Source organism: Vigna unguiculata, chromosome 5 (assembly GCF_037176805.1).
Source record: "Vigna unguiculata cultivar grain cowpea cultivar isolate G323 ecotype 2 chromosome 5, ASM3717680v1, whole genome shotgun sequence".
NCBI classification, from domain to species: Eukaryota; Viridiplantae; Streptophyta; class Magnoliopsida; order Fabales; family Fabaceae; genus Vigna; species Vigna unguiculata.
Window position 1 is genome coordinate 525751 of NC_140796.1, and position 24644 is coordinate 550394.

The 24644-nt window shown below is 28.7% G+C and overlaps 2 protein-coding genes across 3 annotated transcripts; one reads left to right on the forward strand and one right to left on the reverse strand.

The window, feature by feature from the left end:
• Positions 1-4207: 4207 nt before the first annotated feature.
• On the reverse strand, positions 4208-7544 carry LOC114185776 (Nucleic acid-binding, OB-fold-like protein). 2 transcript variants are annotated; one of them, XM_028073685.2, is made up of 2 exons: positions 6816-7542; positions 4208-4423 (listed from the first exon to the last, which is right to left on the reverse strand). In XM_028073685.2, exon 1 carries the CDS (start codon positions 7453-7455, stop codon positions 6835-6837), a length of 621 nt encoding a protein of 206 aa, XP_027929486.1. In that variant the 5' UTR covers positions 7456-7542; the 3' UTR covers positions 4208-4423; positions 6816-6834. The 2 variants fall into 2 exon arrangements, with proteins under 2 accessions (XP_027929486.1, XP_027929487.1); XM_028073686.2 differs by lacking the exon at positions 4208-4423 and adding an exon at positions 4633-5039 and having other exon boundaries at positions 6816-7544.
• Positions 7545-17974: 10430 nt separating this feature from the next.
• Positions 17975-19460, forward strand: LOC114186153 (LOB domain-containing protein 41-like). Its single transcript, XM_028074182.2, has 2 exons — positions 17975-18381; positions 18536-19460. Exons 1-2 carry the CDS (start codon positions 18192-18194, stop codon positions 19246-19248), a joined length of 903 nt encoding a protein of 300 aa, XP_027929983.1. The 5' UTR covers positions 17975-18191; the 3' UTR covers positions 19249-19460.
• Positions 19461-24644: the final 5184 nt, after the last annotated feature.

The following is a 24644-nucleotide window of genomic DNA, read 5'->3' on the forward strand; positions in this document are numbered from 1 at the left end:
AGATATAAAAGAAAATAAATAAAATAACTAATGAATCATGTAATAAAGGTAAAAATATAATTGTATATAAATTGTTGTAAAAAAAAGTTATTTAATATATTTTGTATAATGATCGGGGTTAAATAAACTAAATTAATAATTTTAAAAGATAATCAAATTTCTTTATAATTTAGATATCATGAAGTGTCTAGAATTATAGTGGTGTTATAACATAATTACATAAAAAATGTGTAGTTTGTAAGTCCAATTTCTATAATGAGTTTTATATGTTGTTTTATGCTGAGTATTAAAAATATACTATTCTGGTACTTTAAAAATAATTTTAATACATTTTAAAAGTTTAAAATTAATGATCATCAATGTATTTTGAAAACACAGAAGAGGAACAACAAAAAATAACCAGTAAAAAATCCAAACTTGTAAATTTTAAGACAAAAAGGAAAATAAAAACATAATGTTTAAACATTTAACAACTATAATAAATTTGTATACAAGGTAACTAGGAAGATTGTTTCTATTTATGAAACGAAGAGTCTTTCAAATTTTACTACATTAAATAGTGGAAGTGCATGTTATTTTCTTTTTTTCATAATAAATAATCTTCTAATCTATAATATTAAATACTAAAAGTAAGATTTAAGAAAGTTTTAAGTTATTTATAAAACTGAGCATTTTTATTTAATTTTATTACATTTTTATGATAAGTATTTAAAATTTGTATATTTTTTATTTAAGTTTTTGTCATTTAATTTGTTTATTAATTGGAATAATGTTATTGTTACATCTTATTTTTTATCGAAAATTTAAATTTGAGTATAATTTTTCAAGTTGAGTAGAAATAAGTAAATTAAACATCACATAAAAAAAGAAAACTCATAAATTTATTGTCGATTTTGACTTGAAAGCTCTATCTGTTCTCATGTAAGTTGAATTATGTGTTATATATCCCAAGTGAATCCCGGTTCAAATATCCATCAGTTATATTGTGTTCTTATCCAAAGATGAATTTTGGGAAGAGTGAGTTAATGGATTTGATATATTTGAAGGTTAAATTTATATTGTTTCTTTTAAAAAATTTAAAAATAAAAGTGGATAAGGTAAAGTTAATGAAAGATTTTGAAAGATGTGATAGATGTGATAGAATAAAAATGTTTAAATAGATTAAAATGCAAGATTATTATTTTATTCTTATAGTTAAAATTAATATATTTTTATTTTTATTTATTATTATTATTATTATTATTATATTATATTATATATACTCAATGGTCAAACACATTCAATATCCAATTGTCAAACACTTCCGAAGGTTGAAAGACCCCAGAACCAATTCCCGCACCTTCACATATTCAGACAACCCCACCTCACATTCTATGCACTTGCTGAACCACCTTCATGCAGCCTTGCCATCTACATGCATAACCGGTTCCCTCACGCATATGGAAGTATGCAAAATCAGCTTGTAACCGATTCCTTGATTCTCGTTAATATAATAAAAGTAATGTCTTAAAAAGTCTCACATCATCTATGATAAGATAGGGAGTGTGTGATAGTAACTATATAATAGACTATAAGTCCATGGTGTTTCTTACCCTAATTAAAAGCATTTAAAGTTTGTAATTAACTTTTCTTATATTCTTGTAGTTGAGTGTTCTGAAATTTGGGTTAAATTATTGTTTTGGAGATAGTGGGTGTACTTGAATTCAAAGGATATGGGAGAGTGATCTATGTGTTGTACATATTTTTACATAGTGTTATTCTTTGGTTGTCATTAAACAACGACGGTAGTTTTTCTCCATATTTGAATTTGGAATTTTCACGTATATTGTTGTATATTTATTTCTATGTTAGTATTGTGATTCTCGGAAGTAGAGACTGTGCATTTTCTTCAACACTCATCCAAGGACGGTTCAAGGGCTTGGAAGGCCAAAAACAAACTTAATAATAAGGTCTTTCATTTAAAATTTACTTTTCAAGTTTTTTATGTAAAAATTATTTATTAAATTGTCAAAATTAATTATATTTATCATTTCTTTTTTTTAATAAATAATAAGGTTAATTTATTTAACCTTTTTATATATTTTTAATTGTTATCATTCTCAAACTCAAACCAACTACTTCTTTTCTATTATTGTTTTCATCTATATTTATATTGTTATTTTTTGTTCATTCAAAGAGCACAACATCATTATGTAATTCATTTTTTCTTATCTATTTTTATAAATTTATTCATAGCTCCTTTTTGCGATGAAATTAAAGTCTTGCCTTTTTTCTTCTTATGTATTTTTTATCTTTATTCAAATTCTCTAGTTGACATATCTATATTTTTATATAAAATAAATATTATAATATATTAAAGATTACTAAAAATAAGTATATAAAAAGAATGAGTTAAAACAACAAAATCTGAGTCTAGTTGTCAAGAAAGTAAGCTTAATATTGTAGTATATTGAAATATCAAGTCTCAACTATTTCATAAAACTGTAAAATTTATTTTGAGATCAATCATTAATAAAAAAAATTATTGTACTTTTCAGCTAGAACACTAAACCCTAATCTCTAAACAAAACCAAGCAATAGAAACACATTTTTAATCCTAACACAAATCCAATAAATAGAATAAAAACAACATCAACGAAAAATATATTAACCAATAACGAGAATTAAAATATTAGTACACACAAACAATATGAGATTAAAGGAATGAAGTATGTCAAAACTCTAAAAAGAAGAACTCTATCATAGAATAAAACAAAGAGAGACCAAGAGTTGAATAAGTAGAAGAGGAGTGTCAGACAGAGACAGAAAAGAAGAAAATAAAATCAAAATTAAGATCATATAAAGATAAAAGAAGAAGATAGAATCCAAATTAAAATCACAAAGAGACAGAAAAAATAAGTAGAATCCCAATTAAAGTAAAAAAAAAAAGTATAAAAAAAATAAAACCAAAATTGATTATAAGGGAATAAAAATAACTAATCTCCTAAACAAAATTATAATTTTTGGAAAAATATTTTAACTCATTTAATATCGTCTTAATACAAATAAAATATAAGATGCATTAATTATAGTTTAATTAAATTTTTTTATCAAACATAAACTTATAATTAATTTAAAAAATGTATATTTGTACCAAATTTTTTAGGTCTTTTTTATCTTAAACATAATTTTATAATTAATTTAATAAAAATATATTAATACTAAAAAAAATTAAAACAATTTTTCTTAAACATATTTTTATAATTAACTTAATAGAAGAATATTAGTACTTAAAAAAATTAGATTTTTCCTTTTTCAAAGATCTAAAGCGAACATCTTATCTTTGATCTCCACTCGTAGCAACACAAAAGCATTCTAATTACATCTTCCATCCCGCTTATAATTACCTAGATCAATTCAATTAATTAATGAAAAATTAATTAATTAGATAATTTACATTGACTGAATTTTAACTTATTTATTTATTTATTTTGGTAGAGTATTTCAATTGCTATAAAATGAATAAAATTATGCAAATATTAAAAAATTATTAATGTTATTTTTCAATTAATGTTATATTGCTGACTTCTTTTTTAAGTCGATTTTAATTAATGTTATTTTTCAACTAAAGTTCTTTAAGATTGTTTCAACGGAAATTGATAAAAATAATTTTGATAGAGGTCAATTAAAATTACTTTTTGTTGAAATCAATTACAATTATTTAAATTGTCATGGATGATAGTTACTTTTACGATGTTGATGCTTTAAATTTATTTTTCATTTTATGAATGTAATTTGAAAGTTTCTCTAATTTGCATTGGTAAAGAATTAAACTAGTTAATATTGACGAAAAGTGTCGTAGTTAACATTAAAAAATATATAAGAATATGATACATGAATTTAAGAATGTACCAAAATTAAGAATTAAGAATTTGAGGAATACACAGATATTGATTTAGAGAAGAAAAAACAGCCTTTATATAAGCTAATGTGGAAATTAGAATTGATTAGAGTATAAATAAAATTTGGATTGTAGATTAAGTATACTAATTGAGAGATATTAAGAGATTAAGTTGGATCAATAATCAAGGTAAGATTCAGTTGAACTATTTTAGGTGTCTTCCATTACATATATATGAAGTAAATTTAGTCATCTAGTCACACGTCATATTGCTTGGCATCAAGATTTACTTAAACTGATAATAACTCACCTTATTCTACAAGTCTCTAATTAAAATACAAACATGCAATAAATGGTTAATGCTTTTGCGGAACAAGTGAGCCTGTGTTTATTTTACAAAGCAAGTTTGGGTCTTTGTTAAAAATGTACTTTGAAAAGAAAAAAATGTACCGAAGCAGCTCCAAAAACCAATGTTCTTGGTTGTACTAATCAAATCCCACGTTTTGGAAACCTTCTCCCTGATAGTGCTGCTCTTTGAAGAACCTAAAATAGACAGGGCCAACATAAGTTTATTGATTTAGTTTCTCTCTCCCCAGAAAACTATATGCAAGTTAAACATGATGAAACAATTCAAAAGTTTTCTTCTCTGTTCACATATAACATGATCACGTATAACATAAGATTATTGCAGAAAGACAAACCACAACCACCTGAATAGGTTACCTTGCTGGTTAGATCACTGCCTAATCCTCTTTAAAAAACAATTCTCTTTACCAAAATATCACCACATTTAATCTTCTTAAAAAGTTCAGTACATGCTGTAATAACTTGATGAAGAGAAATTAATTCTTTGCTCAACTAGCAACAGACAACTGAACCTTTATTTGGCTATATTTATCAACAATTTATTCACCCAAAATAAACTTCTAATATTAGAGCAGTGGCATCTGGACGTTAACAGCAGGTAGTAGTAGCAGCAGCATTTGATTTCCCATTATTTCCTCAAGTACGATAGAAACATGACCCATATATTCAATTTTGCACTTATCTTTTTGGTACGAACTACGTCTTAAGACTTAAGGTGGGCATTGTATCCAAAATATATAATTAGAATTCCAACAATGATATCTCCAGGAATGCAACAACGAAAATGGTTTACCTGGGTAAATTAAAAACATGTTGGTTAAGAATTAAATATTCATGGGAATACTTTAAAATTCAAAAGTATTTCAAAAGAAAACAAGTTGGAGGGGGAATGAAATTACTACATGATGCATCAATTATCCAAAGGCGAATATAAATATATCAAGTTACAATCAAATCACGACGACTCTTAAATTGTATTATACCTTAAGTGAAAAGAATTGCATTCTAATTATTAACTATAACTTTTAACCAAATGACAAATACCCAATTGAACAATTAATACTAGAGATAAAGTCACAAATTCAATTTTTAGTGGAACAATTGTCAATATAACTTTTAACCAAATGACAAATACCCAATTGAACAATTAATACCAGAGATAAGGTCACAAATTCAATTTTTTAGTGGAACAATTGTCAATAAAGAGATTGTTGCAAATTACATCAATTATTCTAAGACAAAATTAAACCCTAATTATTATACTTTTGATCTAGTGATAAATACTCAATCTAACAATTAATATTAAAGAGAAGGTCACAAATTTGATGGAAATATTGTTGTGAGTTGCATCAAGTGTTTTATGAAAGAGGTCAAATGGATCAAGTAACAATGAAAAAGAGGTACATCCTAACTATTAGTTATATTTTAGCATAGTAATTATCAATTCAATCCAACAAAAATAAGTAATAGAATTATAGGATAATTTCCAATATTCTCACGATGACAACACCCGCCACAATGCACCCTTACCATGAAAATAGGAATGAGACATAAGAGTAAAGTGAATCATAATCAGAAAACATTTCCAACTAAGGTTTTAAAATAATCCAAAGAACATCATATGAAATTTCAGTCACAAAAAAAAAGTGCTGCAGCACAATTTATTTCTTGGTTCCACCAATAGGCATATTATGAAATTTCAGTTAAAACTATTACGTCTCAAAAAAAGATATCAAGTAGACAATCAATTTCTTAGCGCAGATAATAATGTGCCATTGAACATAGCCTTCGTAGTTCCCCTGTATTTTAGGGATCTGGACTTGGTTACAAGATTTTCAGGTTACCAATGTTCGTGCAAAAACAATCACCGAACAGTATCCCCAAGCCGTGACAAATGCCTAAATTCCTAAGCGGATGAGAGGCTAGATAGAATCATTAAAAAAAATACAAATTTGCAAAAGATGCATACCTAAACTCCTATAAAATATCATATATATAATCTATACCTGAGAAAAAAACAGTGTTAGGTGCAATCCTCAACATGTTCACCAACGGAACCTCAAAAATTCCAGATCCCGAAACCAGTAAGTAACAAACCCCCACCACCTCTCAATATTTTACAATGAGAGGCAAAGGGGTGAGGGTGAACTTAAATTGAAAAGGAGAAATGGCTATATCATCTCCCGCTAAAGTATTAACTCAAACTAGGGGAAGTGCCACAAGCATATTCACTCAAAACACAAGAATGGAATGGAAATGACACAGCCATCTGTTCTGCACTTCAAATTTCACAATATTACGTACAACAATAAAATTTCAGTTACCGGTCTTAATTTCTGTTCCAAAGATACTGATTATTTCCAGTTCAGAAAAACAAAACTAATCATTCAGTTCCTATCCCTCTCTCGCTTTCACTAGCGATACCAACCAGGCCAGAGCAAACAAACTGAACACTACTCACCAATCCAAGCCTTACGCCTCAACATTCAGAGAAGCACAATCTCAACCAACAATTCATCAGCCAAAAACAAAATTAAAAAAGGCAAAGAGACAGAAGTTTAGATTTTACAATTCAAAATAGCATCAACTCAACGCGCGATGATTTGCCACGAGACCGCCACTTTACGCTTGTTCCTATGCGCCCAAGCGTCGCTATTCCTTCTCCACTTCCGAACCTCCAACGTCTCCTCCCCTTTCCCACGTGGCGCGAAGAATGGAGCTCTCGAGGCCGCAACCGCGATCCGCGGCAATCCGAGAGAAGAAACCGATTCCAATTCCGATTTCGTATCCCGTCCCTTGGCCTTGGACGAGAACGCAGACAGGAAAACGTCTCTAGTGGAAGTTCCAACGCGCGGCAACATCGAATTGAGCGCGAACACGCCACGAATGCTGTTACTGTCAGTGACGGAGGGATTGAGGGCTAGGAGCTTGGACGAGCCGGCAGCGTCGGCGGCGTCGCGACGTTGGCGGTGGTAGACGCCGTGTACCCAGCGAACGAGTGCGATGTCGGAAGAACGGTTAGGGTCGTACTCGATCCGTTCGACGACACCCAGGGAAGAAGTGGTGTTCCGTTTGAGATCGACGGTTCGTTGCAGCCGCTTAGCTCCGCCGCCTCTGTGAAACGACGTTATGCGCCCCGACGAGTTGCGGCCGGCGGTCTTGCCGCTTCCGAACGTAAACTGCCTCAGTGCTCTCTTCACACCAGACATTGTTTCTTCTTCTTCCTCTTCCAACTTCAAGTTAGGGTTCCTGATTTGCTTACTACTCTCTTTCCACGCTATTTTCTTCAGGTTAGTGTTATTTAGAAAAAAAAATATATACATAAACACAATAATAAAAAATAAAATATTAAGAACTTAGTTATATTTTCAATCGTGTCTTCTTTTTTTCTTTTTTTAGTTCACTTAATTGATAAAGCATAGAAAAGAAGAAAATGCACTGCTATAAAATTATCATGTTATGCACTGACATTTATTTCTGATAAATACAATTTATAAAATATTTAGATAAAAATGACAATCGAAGGCTGATGTAGTATAATAAAAGTTATTTTTATTAATTTTACTTCAATACTTTATCTTTTTATTCTTAGTTTGTCCACTCTTATCGGTAATTTTTTATATTTTCATTAATTAGAACAAAAGGAGGATGATTTTAATACTTGAAAAATATTAAAATACTCTGGGCAAAAATCATGATACGTTCAAGTTAACGTGTTCTTATTAAAAGACTATTAAAAGATTATATAAACGCAATCAAACAATGTAATATAACAAAAAACAATAATGTAAATACTCATTTTGTATATTTCAGTTTGTATTCTTTTTCCTTTCATTTTTCTCAATGATGAAATGTTTCTTTTCAAGATGAAGGCAATAAAAAAATGCTTTATAAGAAGAGATTCAGTAATGAAAAAGCAAAAAGACTTCAAACAGTTTTAACTTTGTCTTAAAAGATTATTATTTATTTAAATTCAATTGTAATTTTAATAATACACTCTTAATAGCCATTTGCGGAGTTTTATAAAGAGTCAACTCATTATAACAGATAAAAATACAAGTGCAATGATAAATTATTCTTTGGGTCTATTTGATCTTTTCACAAATTACACTGATTACACCATTTTAAGTAAAACTAATATAGCTGAATCCACTCTTTGCGAGTTGCCACAAAATGGGCCTTTCCATCAACCACTCACCTTTCAAGATATAAAAAAATAAAATAAAAGCAAACTAACATTTATAGAAATTATCAAAATATCTCAATCACCTGAAATTAAAATTAGAAAATTGTATATCAAAATTATTTTTGCAATAAAAATAGTATAAATCAATTGGAATAAGAAAATTAAATAACAAAATGCAAATATTACAAAAAAGAGTCTGATAATGTTATTATAAACAAGTAAATTGTAGAAATAGAATGGTTAGCCCATCATGAGGTTGGCCCATGGTTACAAACACAATAGTTCCGTCTAACATATGATATAGGGATTTTTTTTTTCTCCAAAATTTCTTTTTGCACTTCAATTTTTTTTTTTAAATTTTAAAAATACTCTTTAATTATTTGAGTAAAGTGTTCCATCTCCCCTCTCCCTCGCGTGATAGGGTTTTATTTTTTCATTTTTTAAGAGTTTCTGAAATATGTATGATGCATATTTTTCAGTTCTTTAAAGCGTTAGATCACTAGATTTACCTCGTTTTAATACCTAACATGTATTTCAAAATAATTTCACAAATTCAAAAAAAATAAAAAATTTCAATATTTCCATTTTGAATTAATTTACTTTTGTAATGTTTTATTTGGATAAAGTTTGAATTGTAACCAATATCAGCTTTATGTACGAATAATGTGTGGTAAGAAAAGAATAATTGAGATCCTATTTTGGCCTTGTTGAGTGTTTCATGATAATAACAGAAATATCTGTGATCTTAGCAGAGCAAAGAAAACCTGACATCTTCGCATTATTAATAAGAAAATCTGAGAAGAAAATAAGAAAAGTTCTTTCATAAATTAAAATTGTAAGTTAATTTTATTGAAATTTTTCTAAAAATTTATTAGCTATTTATCTTCGCATTATTAATATTCGATCCTCAAGGGGGAAAACTTTCATCTCTTATTCTCAAGTGTTTTGGACGTGATATTATGCTAGTTAATGTTATTCGTGATGATATTATTTTTAAAATATTGCTATGACTAAAGTAATACCACTGGTTCAAAAACAAACAGTTTAGATAAGGAAATGTTTTTTTTTTTTTTAAACAAAAGATACACATAAATATATTTTTATAATGTCGTTAAAAATTATTTCCACTTGGATAGACAAAAAGAAATTCATAAACAACTTCATTAAAATATCTTATTATTTTCTGAAAATGGAACTTTTGTATTCGATATAAGATTTTCTATTCCTCTTTAACTTTTAACAATAACATTATTTATTCATCTTAACATAATTTTTAAATAACTTGAAAAACGACCTTTAATTAAAATTTTAAATTATAATAAAATAAATTTACTAAGATGTTGTTTAATTCCACATAATATTTTTTTAAAAGGATAAATAACTCTACATGCAACTAAATAAGGAACATCAGTTAGTCTCACACTATAGGTTTAAAAAATATCAAAACCTAAAAATACATATAATCTTATTAAAGAATACTAATTAAAACAGTTACTCGTGCGACTAACTGAAACAACTATAATAATTAAAATTAAAAATAATAGTACAACATTATCCATAAAAATACATAAATGTGTCGATGTAAGAAATGATATGGACTAACTTAAACTAGGCACGGGTTAATCATTAACTATGTCATCTCATAAAAATAATAGCAATCGAAAAACGATATCATATATTTTATACACTTATATCGAGTATTAAAAGGCTGATTATGATAATTAAAAAAGATGAAGCATGATAATGGACTCATCTGAGCTCAAATGAAGTGGAAAAAATAACAAAGAAAAAACAGAAAACATTTGAATAATGCAAGAAAATTGATGGAGGATTTAAGCATTTAGCAAGATCGAAAAAGTTGAAGTGGATATTGTAGTAAAGTTGGTGAGGTGGTGACCAAATCCAATCCACTAAACAATTCTGGTTAAGATTAAATAATGATGATTAATGATGAAGGTTTTCCAATTAATGAAGCATTAAATTCAATGAACATAGATTGAAAATGGAGTTTGGTGGGAACCACAGAAACCCTTTGTCCATGGCAGAATCGCCCATAGGACTCAACCCAAACCAGAAACCAGTCATTGGTTTTTCAGAAAACCGGTGTTAGCAATAATAATCAATTATTAATTAAGTAAACTAAATTAAAAGATGGTTCCCAAAAACCAGGAGCTAAAGTAGAGAGAGAGAGAGAGAGAGAGATTCCAAGTAAATTGGCAAACATTTTTTGCATTTTTCAAAGGCCGCAATTCTGACATTCCAACCTAATATACTTAGTAATTGCTAAACGCTAAACGCCACGCGCTCTCTTAAATAAACCATTATCAATGTTTCATTCCCTCGCACGAATCACTTTCATCTCTTTTTCACACGTGTTCTTCTTTCAAATTTTGCCACCTTATCACCTTTTTTATTTTTATTTTTTATATTAAATATATTAAAATTGAAAAACAATTAAGACAAAAAAATAAGAGTTCATTTATCGTATCGTACCAATAACTAACTACAAATGCGATGAAAATGAAATAAAGAGGGAGTTCAACACATTTTCATGTAATATGATATTTTAAATAATTATATTTAGGATAAAATGGAAAATGAGGTATTCGAACGTTGACCGGTCATATGTGTCATGTGATTTTCATGACCCCGTGGTGGGTCTTAATTATTTATTTAGTTACTCTAAAATAAGAAACGTGTAAAATTAGAAAATGGTTTTCTGTGAATGCAAATAAATTAAATTTGCCTAATATTAAGAATGAAGAATTTTTCCATTTAATATATTCTCTAAATTTAATGAAGTCAAATAATTAATCTAATTATCCACTTTATATACAGGAAGCATTGCAAATGTGATGCTTTATAACTAAGAAACTATCAGTTAAAAAGGCATTTTTGATTTCTTTCTTAATTTTATCACTTTTACTTAAAGATTTAATCTTAAAATGTATTAATGTTTGTCTGATGTTGCAAATTATCTCATTATTCTCGCTAAAAAATTTTCAATAATTTTTTTTTGTCTGGGTGAAACAGAAAAATAAAAGAGAAACCTATGAAACAAAATAAATAATATAAAAAGAAAACTAGAATATTTTGCGAGGTTGTATCGTTGATTTTCCTCAAAATCTGGAAGCTGTAGCTGTCCTACTTTTCCAACTAATTATGGGTTTGAATTTATTGTTTTGGCCCCAACTTTTTTTCATTTTTCTTCTCATCCTTATCTCATGCACTTTTTGCATTCACCTACACTAAATAGAAGATATTTTCAATACTATTAAGATATTTTTGCATCATGACACATTAAACTTGTCAATTTATTTGTATTTTTAAAATGTGTTAGATACGAAGGAAAATCATGGCATCGACAGTGAATTATAATTGTTAAGTAATTGTCACATTTTTTTTGATAAATAAAAACAGTGGAGTATCTTGTGACAATATATTTAGAGGGTAAGCAGCATTTACAGTTTTTCTAAATAAATAAAAAAGTAATTATAAATGCATTTTTATCCTTTATCAATTTTTTTTAATATTCTATTTAGATGACAAAACTGTGAGCAAAGAGTAGGCAATATTTCAATGTAATATAAGTGAATCTTTGACTCTAGAATTAGAAGTCTGGGCTACACACAGGACCACCACGACTCAAGAAATAAATCTTATAACTGATATCATATCTTATCTTATAAACTCTAAAATAATTATTCATTTATTAAATTAATTATAAGCATATAAAGTGAATATCTTCATACACACGCATATGTTTTAAGCATTGATATCTTTACTATGATTAAACTGATTTTAATTATTTAGTAACATTAACTTTGATATGAATGGTGCACTGAAAATAAATTTTTAGAAGAATTACAGTGTTCAACATAGAAAGAAAACACGTGAGGAAGAAAGTGATTGGTACTAGCCGTATACAAATCGATTTTGAGTTGCATGTTCATGCAACTTGCTTCCATTTTTCTATATTTTTTATTTTTTTTCAAGAATAATAAAGTCAGTTTGACTCTAAAAAAAAACAATTACTAATATTTTTTTTTTGTATTAAAAGAAAGAAATTATTCTTTTTGTACCAAAACCAAAATATTTTGGGTATTGCGACGCATATTCATGAATTCAACGCTAATAAATATTACCTTTTAAATGTATATTTTTTTGTGTGGAAAAATCATAAGCATAATCATAAGCATAATTATAACAATGGCTAAAATGAATTTAGATTTTAAATTAAAATTAGGCTTAAATACCTTTTTGGTCCTCATTTTCGTAGTGTTTGTTGCAGATGGTCTTCATTTTAACAGAATGTTTAAAATTGTCCTCATTTTTACCGAATGTTTAAAATGGTCCTCATATTTGCAATTCGTGTTTTATTTGGTCATTTTCTGTAACGCCGTTTAAATCATTAATGGAGCATTGTACAAGTGGCACGGTTTGTATTAGGGTGTGTTACGTGTACTGTACATGTGTGGTAATTAGATATTTGGGGATAAATAAGTGAGCTAGGATTTTGGTAAGAAATGTTTGGGCAGTTGGTGAGTTTTGGCAATCTTGTTCCTCCATTCCCAATTGGTGTTGTTGCAATCTTCCTCTTCCTGCAATCTCATTATATAGGTATGTTACGGTCTCAATCTTCTTCCTTTACCTTTGGTTGTAATCGTTAGAGGCAACCGTGTTGTATCACTTCGTGCACTGTTGGTGATTTAACGAGAAATTGATTAACCCTGATTTGTAGCTGCAGAGAGATGACAACTTTGAGGATGGCAAGAACTTCAAATATTGGTAGAAAATTTTGGGTACAATCTGTTTTTATTTTTGTGTTAATAATAAATTGGTTTTAATTTTTGGTTTATTGATTTACAGAGTGGTGGTTCCAATAATGTGGGTTGCAACTTTTTCAAATGGTGGTGTTGATGAAAATGATGTCATCATCATGACACAAATGAGACAGATTAATGATTTGGAGAAGTCATTGAAGGTTGATGAGAAGAGGCTGCAATTAGTAATGGTTCACTTGTGTTGTTATTGTATTATTCGTACTGTTATTGTGTAATCTTTTAAAGTCCAATCTGTTTTGTACTATTGTTAAATGAAGAAATGAATTAGTTTGACTATGTTGATATTAGTCCCAACATGTTTAAAATGACATCTTAATCTGAGCATTGAAGTAACTGATATTGATCTAAGCTTGGGAAAAATTAAATTGATCTAAGTCTGGAAGAAGTTAAATTCATAACATTAATTCATCTTCATCAAAATGCACTACATCAATGTTTGGCAAGAGTGAAATTGAACGAAGTTTAAGGAAAGTCAAAATGCAGTACATTAATAATGAATTCTACATCAGAAATTCCAAAAAACAACTAAGACGTTTATAGCTGCTATCATGGTCTCCTCCTAATCTGTAATTTCATCCTAAACTGTTGAGATGATTACTGGAAAATTGAAATGAAGAACGCAATTGCAATCAAATAATGAAATGGTAAGTATTAGTTGTTTCCTCTGCAAATCCGAACTCAAGAAAGACGAAGATGAAGAAATTTTCCTAATTGCAAAATTTTTCCTAAATTAAAAAATTAAAGTTAATTAGCCAGATGTACAGTACACGTAACACACCTTAATACAAATTGTGTCACCTGTACAATGTTAAACGACGTTACAGATAAGGACCAAATAAAACACGAATTGCGAAAATGAGGACCATTTTAAACATTCGGTAAAAATGATGATCATTTTAAACATTCTGTCAAAATGAGGATCATCCACAATAAACATTACGAAAATGATGACCAAAAAGGTACTTAAGCCTTAAAATTATATTTCACGAAAGTTAATAGAAAATAATTTGTACGTCTACATAAACTGATTTACTTTGTTAAGAGTTATTTATGGATAAATTTTACATAGACACGATTAACTTTTTTGGTATAGAGTGTCTAAGATTGAAGTTAGTAGAAGATATATACGTTAAGAAACAGTAAGTACAAAATATTAATTATTTTTAGACAAATAAGTAAGAAATAGGTACTCGAGATGAAAGCCTTTTAAATGACTCTTCTCACTTTTAAAAAAGTGTGGCACACAAATTCTAAATGACAATAAAATGAAATTAACTTTCTTAATTTTTCCACCTGATTTCATGCTATCGCAGTCAACAATCTTGGTGTTGGAAAGAAAGAATAGTTAGAGTGTATCTAACATCCCACTAATATCTTCCTAACAATTATATTACCACTAATTATTACGAGACAATATAATCAAATAAGTTTTCATTTTTCACATGAAATTATATATATATATATATATATATATATATATATATATATATATATATATATATATATATATATATTACTTAGTATCAAAATTTAACTGTAAAATCCTAAGATTATGTGTAATTTTATTTAATATATTTTCAATTGATCTCGTGTATGATCATGACAAAATAAAATTGTATGTATAAATATTTTTTATGAATTACCTATTACAATACCTCTTTACTTTCTTGGATGAATACATTCAATTTAAGTAAAAATAAACCTATTTAACAGTTAATTTAATTAAAAAATCACCTAATTAAAATGAAAAATAATTTTTTTATAAATATTTTTCTTATGATTTATCATCCATTTTTATGTAACATATATAACCACACACTTATATATATATATATATGGTGTGTGTGTTCTTTTATGTTTTTGATTATTTAATTAGTTATAAAATATTATATTTATTTTTTTAATTTACTTATATTTTTGTTATGTAGTGAAATAGTTGAGTCATTTTTTTATATTCTTTTATTTAAATTTATACTCTTTAATATATCACGTCACGTCTACTTATTTATGTAAATGTATTTTAGTTATTTTTTTATATTGTATTTCTCGAAACATTAGCCTTTAATAATTTGAAAATATGTATTAAATAATAATATTAAAAAGAAAGTAAAAGTGAATAAATTTTTAATTTAACAATCTTGGAATAAAGGGAAATTTTTATATACTCTATTATTATTTTTATACATTTTCAACGATGTTTTTTATATTAGATAAGTCTCTATGTACTCTGTTATTAATTGTTATTAATTTTTATACATTTTTAATATATATTTTTTTCTTATGCATAAAACTTATTGTTGGGCATGTTTACGTCACGTGTTTATACTTCTATTATATATTTCAAAAAATTGTAAAGATATAAAATATTGAGGTTATATCATGATTAATGTTCTTTGTATTAACTTGTCAAAATTTCGAATAACTGAATTTTATTGAATCAATGGTCATTTATAAACTAAGTGGAAAAAATCAATTTTCAAATAAATGAATTTTTTTAAATGTATAAATGATTGTCGAACAACAAAGTAAAAAGGCCCAACATGTTACATTTTAACTATCAAGAAATGACCACCTATGGTCTCACTAATTTGAACTTAAAAGATTATAATTCAAATATCCTAACATACTTTTAGTTTTTTTTAAAAAGTACAATATTTTGTACTAAGAAAAATAATTATCATTTTGTCATATTTTTACCCATATCACAACATATTTAAAGTTTCACACTAACAATTAGACAAATTTATCATTTTGATTACTAGAAGACAATATTAATTATTAATGTATATCAAGAAATCAATTAAATTCACAATCTTCAAATTATTATCACAAATTTCTAAAAAAAATCATTATCACATATCACGAACAAATTTGCTAACAAAAAATAACAACTAATAATTATCGATAACAAAAAATTAAAACACTATGAATATAATTTAACAAGATATATTCTCTACAAAAAATCAAAAAATTGTCATTAAATTACGTCTACGAATAATTTATCCTCTAAGATGTTAACAAATTGCAATTTCCTCCATAAAAACAACACTATAAAAAATAGCGAAAACTAAACTCACTTAAAATGAAATTTGATTGGACAAGAGTGTTTTACTCTTTATTAGATATCTAAGAGATTCATCTCTATAAAGGAATAAGCAACTATTTAAAAAATCTAAAAGAAAAGTATTTTTTTTTAAATAATATTTTTTATAAAAAAAAATTAAATAATTATTTTTTAACTTAAATGGTTAAATATGGCTAATTCATATTATTTAAATTACGTTTAATCTTAAATAAATTAATTCGATCGTTAGGGTCATATTATTTAAACTACGTTTAATCTTAAATAAATTAATTCGGTTGTTAGGGGGGAAACATAAAAAAACTTGTCATACTCAAATTAAAGTATTATGAAATATATTTTTTGTGTGTTTTAAATATTAAAATCTTAATGTGTCATTTGTAATTTCTAGTATTATTGAACTATGATATTGTATTTCTCTGATATTATTTTATGCGTAATTGAATTGTTATTTTTATTTCAACCAAATGAATTTGAAGTAAAAGTATTGTTTTATCATTCCCATAGAATTCAGTCCATGTTTATATGAAACAGATTATTTTTGAACAATAACTTTAATGAGTAAAATTTCATTTTAGTTATAAAATGTAATGAAAAAGGAACAATGATAGCGAGATGTCGGAAACACTTTAAATAGTTAGATGAGCAAAGGTATATTTTATTGATATGGGTTTCATCAGTAGTTGGAGCATTTTGAATAAATATTATTGATGAATTTAATAATAATGGGTGCGATTTAAAAAATATGGGAGAAGTGAAGTTAGTTAGTTAGATTAGAAGATAGATAAAATGTTTTTTTGAGAGAAGGAACAAATGCACGTTGATTTTGATTTAATAAGATAGTTTTTTTGGTGATTTAAATTTTGGTAAACTTTGGATTAGAACCAAACGCGACGCCCCACACGCCCATCTCATCTTCAAAACCATTGGCTTTAATGCTTTTCCCTTTCATCAACCGCGCCCACAGTCATAAGACCAAAACCGGAAACCAGTATCCGGTTTTCAAAAAAACCGCTTTCCATCCCATTCCAGAAAACCAGGAGCTTTTTCCCTGTTTTTCTTTTTTAATTTTCATTCAAAAACCGCTCTTTGAAGAGAGAGAGAGAGAGAGTGTTGGTGGATGGATCCTCACTCCACAATATGTGGCGATTCGACCGCACTCTGTCACCTGATCGTGATCGCCACGCGCCTCGCTCTTCTATCCTCAATTTTTGTACCCATTTGCATGCTTTTTCTTCATTCCCTCTTTCTCTTTCACCTTTTTCCTCTTTCTCACATCGCGGTGGCAGATTCCGTAATATTACACCCTTTAAAGGGTGGTTTCGGAGGAAGCAAATTTAGGACAACCGTGCAGTGCAAGTTGTGGCAGACACCTCCGAGTCTGTGGCATTTAAGGGTTATCCCACGTCATCTATGTCCCAATAACAAAGGGATGAGTGTCCTTATGATTGGGAGTTGAATGCACGCGTTCTCCCTGAGAGTGTGCTAAAACTAGCTGTTTACTTCCTCGAACTCCAACCTCTTTGAACGTGGAAACCATGGTTTGCCTTTGTGTGTGTTGGTGTTGTAATAATTGTTAAATAAACTACTACTAATACTATAAAACAATTCTTCAGAAACAACTGCGTTCTCCACAACCCAGTACCTGAAAAATCTTTCTCTCTCTCTCTCTCTCTTTCCCTCTTTCTCTCTCCTTAACCCCCAACAAATATATATCCTCCTTTTGCTCAGTTCTATGATCACAATCTCCTCTTTCTCTCCCACAAAAAAAAGTCTCTTCAATTTTTCTTCTTTCTTCTCCAGTCTCCAAGATTCTCAATTGGGTGTTCGAAAATGCGGATGAGCTGCAATGGGTGTCGAGTCCTGAGAAAAGGTTGCAGTGAGAATTGCAGCATCAGACCCTGTTTACAGTGGATCAAAAGCCCAGAATCCCAAGCCAATGCTACTGTGTTTCTCGCAAAGTTCTACGGTCGTGCTGGGCTCATGAATCTCGTTAACGCAGGCCCAGAACATCTTCGTCCAGGTTTGTGTCATTTTCCCAGAATCTGAGTAGTGGGATCAGTGTCGGATAAATAAAAGCTTGTAAATTCCGGCACCGATCATCTTGTGAATTGATTTTGTTTGTATGCATGGAATTTAAATTTACTGAGCTGATGTGTTTTGTTTGATTTTTGCAGCGATCTTTCGTTCGTTGTTGTACGAGGCATGCGGTCGGATAGTGAACCCGATTTACGGTTCAGTTGGTCTGTTGTGGTCGGGGAGCTGGCAGCTGTGTCAAGCCGCCGTGGAAAACGTCTTGAAAGGCGCGCCGATCACACCGATCACGTCTGAAGCGGCGGCTAGCGGGCGGGGCCCACCCCTCAAGGCATACGACATACGCCACGTGTCGAGAGATGAGAACTCCGCCGCGTCGAACGAAACTCAGCAGCAGCGAGTCAAGACTCGGTCTCGGGTCCGGCGTCCGGTTGTCAACGCCAAGCCCATATCCACCACCAACGAAAACAACGGTAGCAAGGGAACCGAATTGGGTTCTTCTGAACCGGGTTTGATGACATGCGAGTGGACCGAAGAGGCGTTGAATCGGTCTGGAAGTCACGAATCGTCGCTGAGCCACCAGTCTGAGGCGGCGAATGCGGTGGAGAGCGAGAGCATGGTGTCGGTGGAGACGGCGGAGACTTCGATCCTCTTCCGAGATGAACCGGATTCAAACCCCAAGATCGTGCAACGAACCGATGATGTTGGTTTGGAGCTTACGCTTGGGTTCGAACCGGTTTCACGTGCGCAGCACGTGGTTCCAGTGAAGAAGAGAAGGATCGAGTTGAAGGATTTTAGCGGCTCGGCCGAGAGTGGGTCGTGCAAGATGGAGCTGGGGCTTGAATGCTCGGCTTGAGCGACTCGTCTCTCGGCTCAGTTTTGATTCCATCGGCTTTATGTATGTCTTTGATACAAGAGATCAGAACCCTTTTGTTGTTTTTTTTTCTTCTTTTAATAATCTTTTTTTTTTTTGTAATTGGGTTATTTTTAACCCTTTTTTTTCGGTTGTGAATGCGATGCAGTACAAACTCAAACATGAATGACAACTGTTAAGTAGATTATGAAAAAGGTGCATTTACAGAAAGAAGTTTAAAATACCTTATATTTCAGAACTGAAAAGACAGTAATTCTGTCATAATTAGATTCAATTATTCTATTCTTCAAGAATTTACAATGTTCAATGCTTTTTCAACATATTTTAAACATTAAAAAAGAAAAATATCGTAGCAGTAGAGAAACCTGAAAATGAGAGAGAATGGAATTAAGTAATAATACGTAACAAACATTAATTTTTGTTTTAATTTACAGCATCTTCAGAGTTCAAAGCCCAAATTCGGAAAATAAAAATCAGGGTGATGGGTAATAAAGCCATGACTTGTTTGATTATTGGGCTTAAATATGCACGAGTTATTGACATGGGTACAACCGCACACAGTCATAGAAAGCCTTAATAAGTCTCTGAGTTATTTATTAAATTTTATCATATAAATCAAATTCCCATTTTTTTATTTTTTCTGTTTCCACTATCATAAATCATTAATGTCTTTATGAATTAATCAGTGTCAAAACTATGAGGTACGGTTTCTTTTTTTCTTCTTATGATTTCATAGTTTTTACGATGGTACGAAGTAAGGATGAGCCCAAAGAATCAATCCGGTCAGTCTCTGTCGGGTAGGTAATGGGCCCATGTAGTCCCATGCTCAATTAATTGAAGGAGATGAAAGGGGCCTTTCTTAGTGTACCCTCGCAATTTCAACCTCCATTTCATAACTTTCAAATTTCCAAATTTATCCTATCATTCAGGGCTTTCAGTTTCAGTTCTGAATTACATAATATTTTTATATCTTAGAGCGTATGATTTGAAATTTAATTTTATATTATATATTGTATTTTAAATTGTATATTTGGGATATATATTTTGTATTCTAAATTTTACAATCTAAAATCTAAAACAGGTACAATATAAAATCTAAAATACGTAAGGAATGGAACTATATTCACGAACTTGCAGAAGGACGCACGACTAGTATAGGAAGAAGAAAAAAACAAAAAAAAAAAGTAAAAAAAATAAGGATAAATTAGTCATTTCAACACTCAAGGGAGTGCAGTTTCAAATTATGGGGGTGCAGTAGCGCCATTCAACTCTTTTGGGCTTTTACAATGAACCATATTAAGGTGGTTATAACTTTTTTTGGTACAGTACCGCTATTCCCATGCCTCCCAATAGTTTATTAAATTTAACTAATAATAACTATTAAAATTTTACTTTAATAATGTAATATTATATTAGATCACCATAAATCATTTATTTATGGTTTATATTAGATCATCATAAATCACCGTGAGACCAAGATAAACTATAACTAAATGTGATTTATAGTGATCTAATCTAATATTATATTATTAAAGTAAAATATGAGAAATCACATCAAATTTGTATAAAATTTATATATTTCTTGAAAGATAGATAAGCTAAAAAATGTAAATAAATATATGAAAATAAAATATGAAACTATTTAATATTTTTCTATGTAAATAAAAGCTAAATGAGCTAATTTTTTTCTCCTTTTCTTTTTATTATTCATGGGAACTAAATTATTTCTTTTAAGGTACGTAAATGTAGGATTGGATTTGGACCAACAATCCATGACTCTGGGTTGAGTTATTTTTGTCATCTATTTTTTATAATATAACTCAACTTACCTTTAACCAAAATTGAATTTGATTAACTGAGTTACTTTTGTTTTTGTTAAAATTTGTAATTTAAAAATATTTTTAAAGACCTTTTAGAATACATTCTTTTAAAATAAACTATATTACAAGAATAGACAAATTTAATATTTTAAAAGTATACACTTAGTTAATATAAAAATGAAGTTGAATTATTTAATAATTTTGATCGGACTAAATTATGTAATGAAGATTTTTCATATACTGAACTTATATTAGATTATGGGTTGGATCAAATTTGACATAATAATAAAAAAAATTCAATCCAATCTATTTGGATTGAATTAAGTTATATTAGTTGGTGAGATTATCCAAATGAATAAAAACCTAAAATCCTTTGGGTAATAATAGCAAGTCTGAAATGAAAAAAAAAAAAGAATTAAAGTTATTTTTAGAATTAAAAGTCATTTATTAATGTTTTGACTGTAATTTAAGGTTGTTATACATTTGGAGAGATGATATTTGATTATAGTTTGAGAAAAAAGTGAATTTGAAAATCACATTGAATAAAGATGATGTGAAAACAAATTGAGGTGACGATAAGACTTGTCTGCTATAGTTCACGACATTTTGTGTAAACTTTAAACGGAAAAGTATAAAAATTGGCATCAACGGTTGTTAAAAAAAACGAAAGTTTGGAAAAAGAAATACTGAAAATGAGTTAGTTGGTGCAAAACAAAAGTTCTTATCCTTAGGAATATGTTATGGAGAATGGTGTGAGTTGATTGACAACACAGTTGTTGGAGGAAGAGAGAGTGAGAAGTACGATCTTTGGTACTGTGTTCAGACAAATTCAATTCTTTATCATCTTTGGTACCTCTTCAAACAGATGATATCATATCGGAATGTTTACTGTACATTTTAAATTTACTCATATTCATATATTATGATACTCACGAATATTTTAAAAAATATTTTATAAATTTTTAAAATTAAATTTAAATAAAATTATACAAAGATTTAAATTAAATTAAATATAACTTTTTTAATTTTCATTAAATTAAATTTAATAAAATAAAAATTATTTTTTAATTTTAATTTTATTTAAATTTAACTTAATAAAATAATAAAATATAATTAAGTTAAGTTTTACTTGTAAGCTGATTAAAGAAATTGATTTCTACGGGTACAGATATATATTTTCACCTGTTTATACGTATTAAAATATTTGTGGATAGTAAATATTTACTGATATTAATTATCTGTTGTAAATTTTATCTGAGAATACAAATAATTTTGTCATCCTTAATTATTATTATTAAGTTAAGAAATAAATTGTAGAGATAAAGATATTTTTATTCTTTAAATTTTGATACGAAATTGATTATTTTTTTCAAATTTTGATTTAGTTTGTTTCCAAACTTTAAAAATAAGTAGATAGAGTTCTCCTGGTCCAAATAATTTATACTTTTTTAACATCTCAAACCAAGTTTCGAATTATTGTTTTAAGTGTTTACATGGTTTAACATGTTTAAATTCGAATGTAGGCACATAACACTGTTTAACACATAAAATTTGTTTAATACAGTTAAATTAAAAGGATTATATCTATTTATTTTTAAAATTTGGGATTAAAATGTAATAAATTTTGTGACAAAAACAAATTCTAAATTTTGTATTCAAATTTAGACTCTACAAGCATATTTAACTGTAAATTTTAAATCTAAATTTTAAATTTAACTTAACTCTACAAAATTTTATTTAATTCTAGTCGATGTTAAACTTTTACTAACTCTACAAAATTATCTTGCGAGATAAGATTTATATATAATTCTAGTAATTTATTTATTTTATTCGATTAGAAACTTCCGAGAGAGAGAAATACGATCTTTGAAAATTCAATTGGCTCCATCTTGCAGAAGGTGAAGAATCTGTGTGAAGTCTTGCTCTCATCTTGAACAGTGAAGTGCTGATCCACTTTGGCCACTTTAAGGGAAAATGGTGGCAATAACTGTTGACAAGTGTGATCACAAATTTTCTTGTTTGTCTTATCAGATATCACATATAACGTAATACAAATTTTCTGCGATTTATCCAAAGAAGGATATGTATTTATATGTATTGAGGTGGGGTGGTCACAAAGTAAGTGCCTTGTCAATTCACTCATAATATTATCAAATGCTACTCATCCCATCGCCATTTTTTCTCATCTGTCATTTCTCCAATCTCAGTGCTCCAACTATAAATGTCTACACAACTTGCCTCCTTTGCTTCATTAACATAAACATCACAAGCTTCAGAGGTTTTTTGTTGGATTGGACATCGATGATTTCTGATTGCTTTATAACTGTATTGTTCCGGTACATCCAATAATTTTACATCGTTTAAAAGTAGAACTCAAAAAATAGTTCGAATACGTCTTCTTCCTTTTATCTTTAAAGATATCTTAAGAACAAACTGTAACGAAATTCAGATTTCAATACGGACAATATCTCAAATACGATAATTATGACATGTTATCTTATTGGTAATTTTTATTTTTCAGTTAGTAATGTAAACGTAGAAGCTATTTACTGAAAACGTGTTGGATTTAATTTTCCAGAAAGTGTAGAATGATTGAGAGAGTGTAAGATTCGAATTTGGTTTTAGAAAGTGCAAAGTAATAAGCACGAAAGAATGGTGTTATAGTGTTATTTCCATTACCATACTTGTACCCTCCAACAGTATCAGGATCAACCATGACCATAACCCAGGTTAATTCAAAAACAAATCGCTTAAAATCCGATATCATAAGCGTAAGTGATGCGTTATTATTCAATGCACAGTTTTGTTATTTTTCTTTTCCAACCATGGAAAGAAAAAAAAAAATAGATATGCAAGTTGCAGAGTATTGTAAATCTTAAAATATCTTGCCCCGTCTCTTTGCATTCTTAATAGTACTTGTTTATCACTCTAAAAATAAAACTCATCATCATGAATTATACATTGAGGAGAACATGAAAAAGAAAAAGAAAATATAATAGAGTTATGTTTTACTATTTAAGTCGATAAAAGTAGACATTATTTGAATTAATTTTTTTTTTTATTATGTGGTGAAAAAAAAGCTGATTATTATCTTTTGCAGTGTAAATTTTCTTTTTTTAATTATTGATTAATTATTAATGTTCATTAACTTCAGAGAATTTCTTTCACCTTTCTGAGATGAGATGAAATAATGTAAATAATCAAACGAAAATTTTAACTTGACTCCATTTCATTTTAATCTATTATATGTTTTATTTGTTTTGATAAATGTGAATGCATCCTCATGATTCAAATAGCAACAAAACCTATGAGTTTTTTTGTTTATGAAGACACAGTAGCTAAAGTTTGACAGAGACAATGAGGGTTTGTGAGAGCAAATGTTACAGTATAAACAAATCAGTCAACTCTACAGATTCTGTACCCATTAATGCCTACCAAACACACACTACTTACTGCTTAACAGATTCAAGGCATTCCATATGCATCTCCATTCCCAACCCTAACACCAGGCAAAAGGGGAAGCAAATCACACAACTTATGAAAATATAATAAATAATG

Coding starts and splice junctions, on each gene's coding strand:
- LOC114186153 (XM_028074182.2), top strand. CDS start 18,192: ATGCGGATGAGCTGCAATGGGTGTCGAGTCCTGAGAAAAGGTTGCAGT. Junction 18,382..18,535: donor CCCAGAACATCTTCGTCCAG/GTTTGTGTCATT, acceptor TGATTTTTGCAG/CGATCTTTCGTTCGTTGTTG.
- LOC114185776 (XM_028073685.2), bottom strand. CDS start 7,455: ATGTCTGGTGTGAAGAGAGCACTGAGGCAGTTTACGTTCGGAAGCGGC.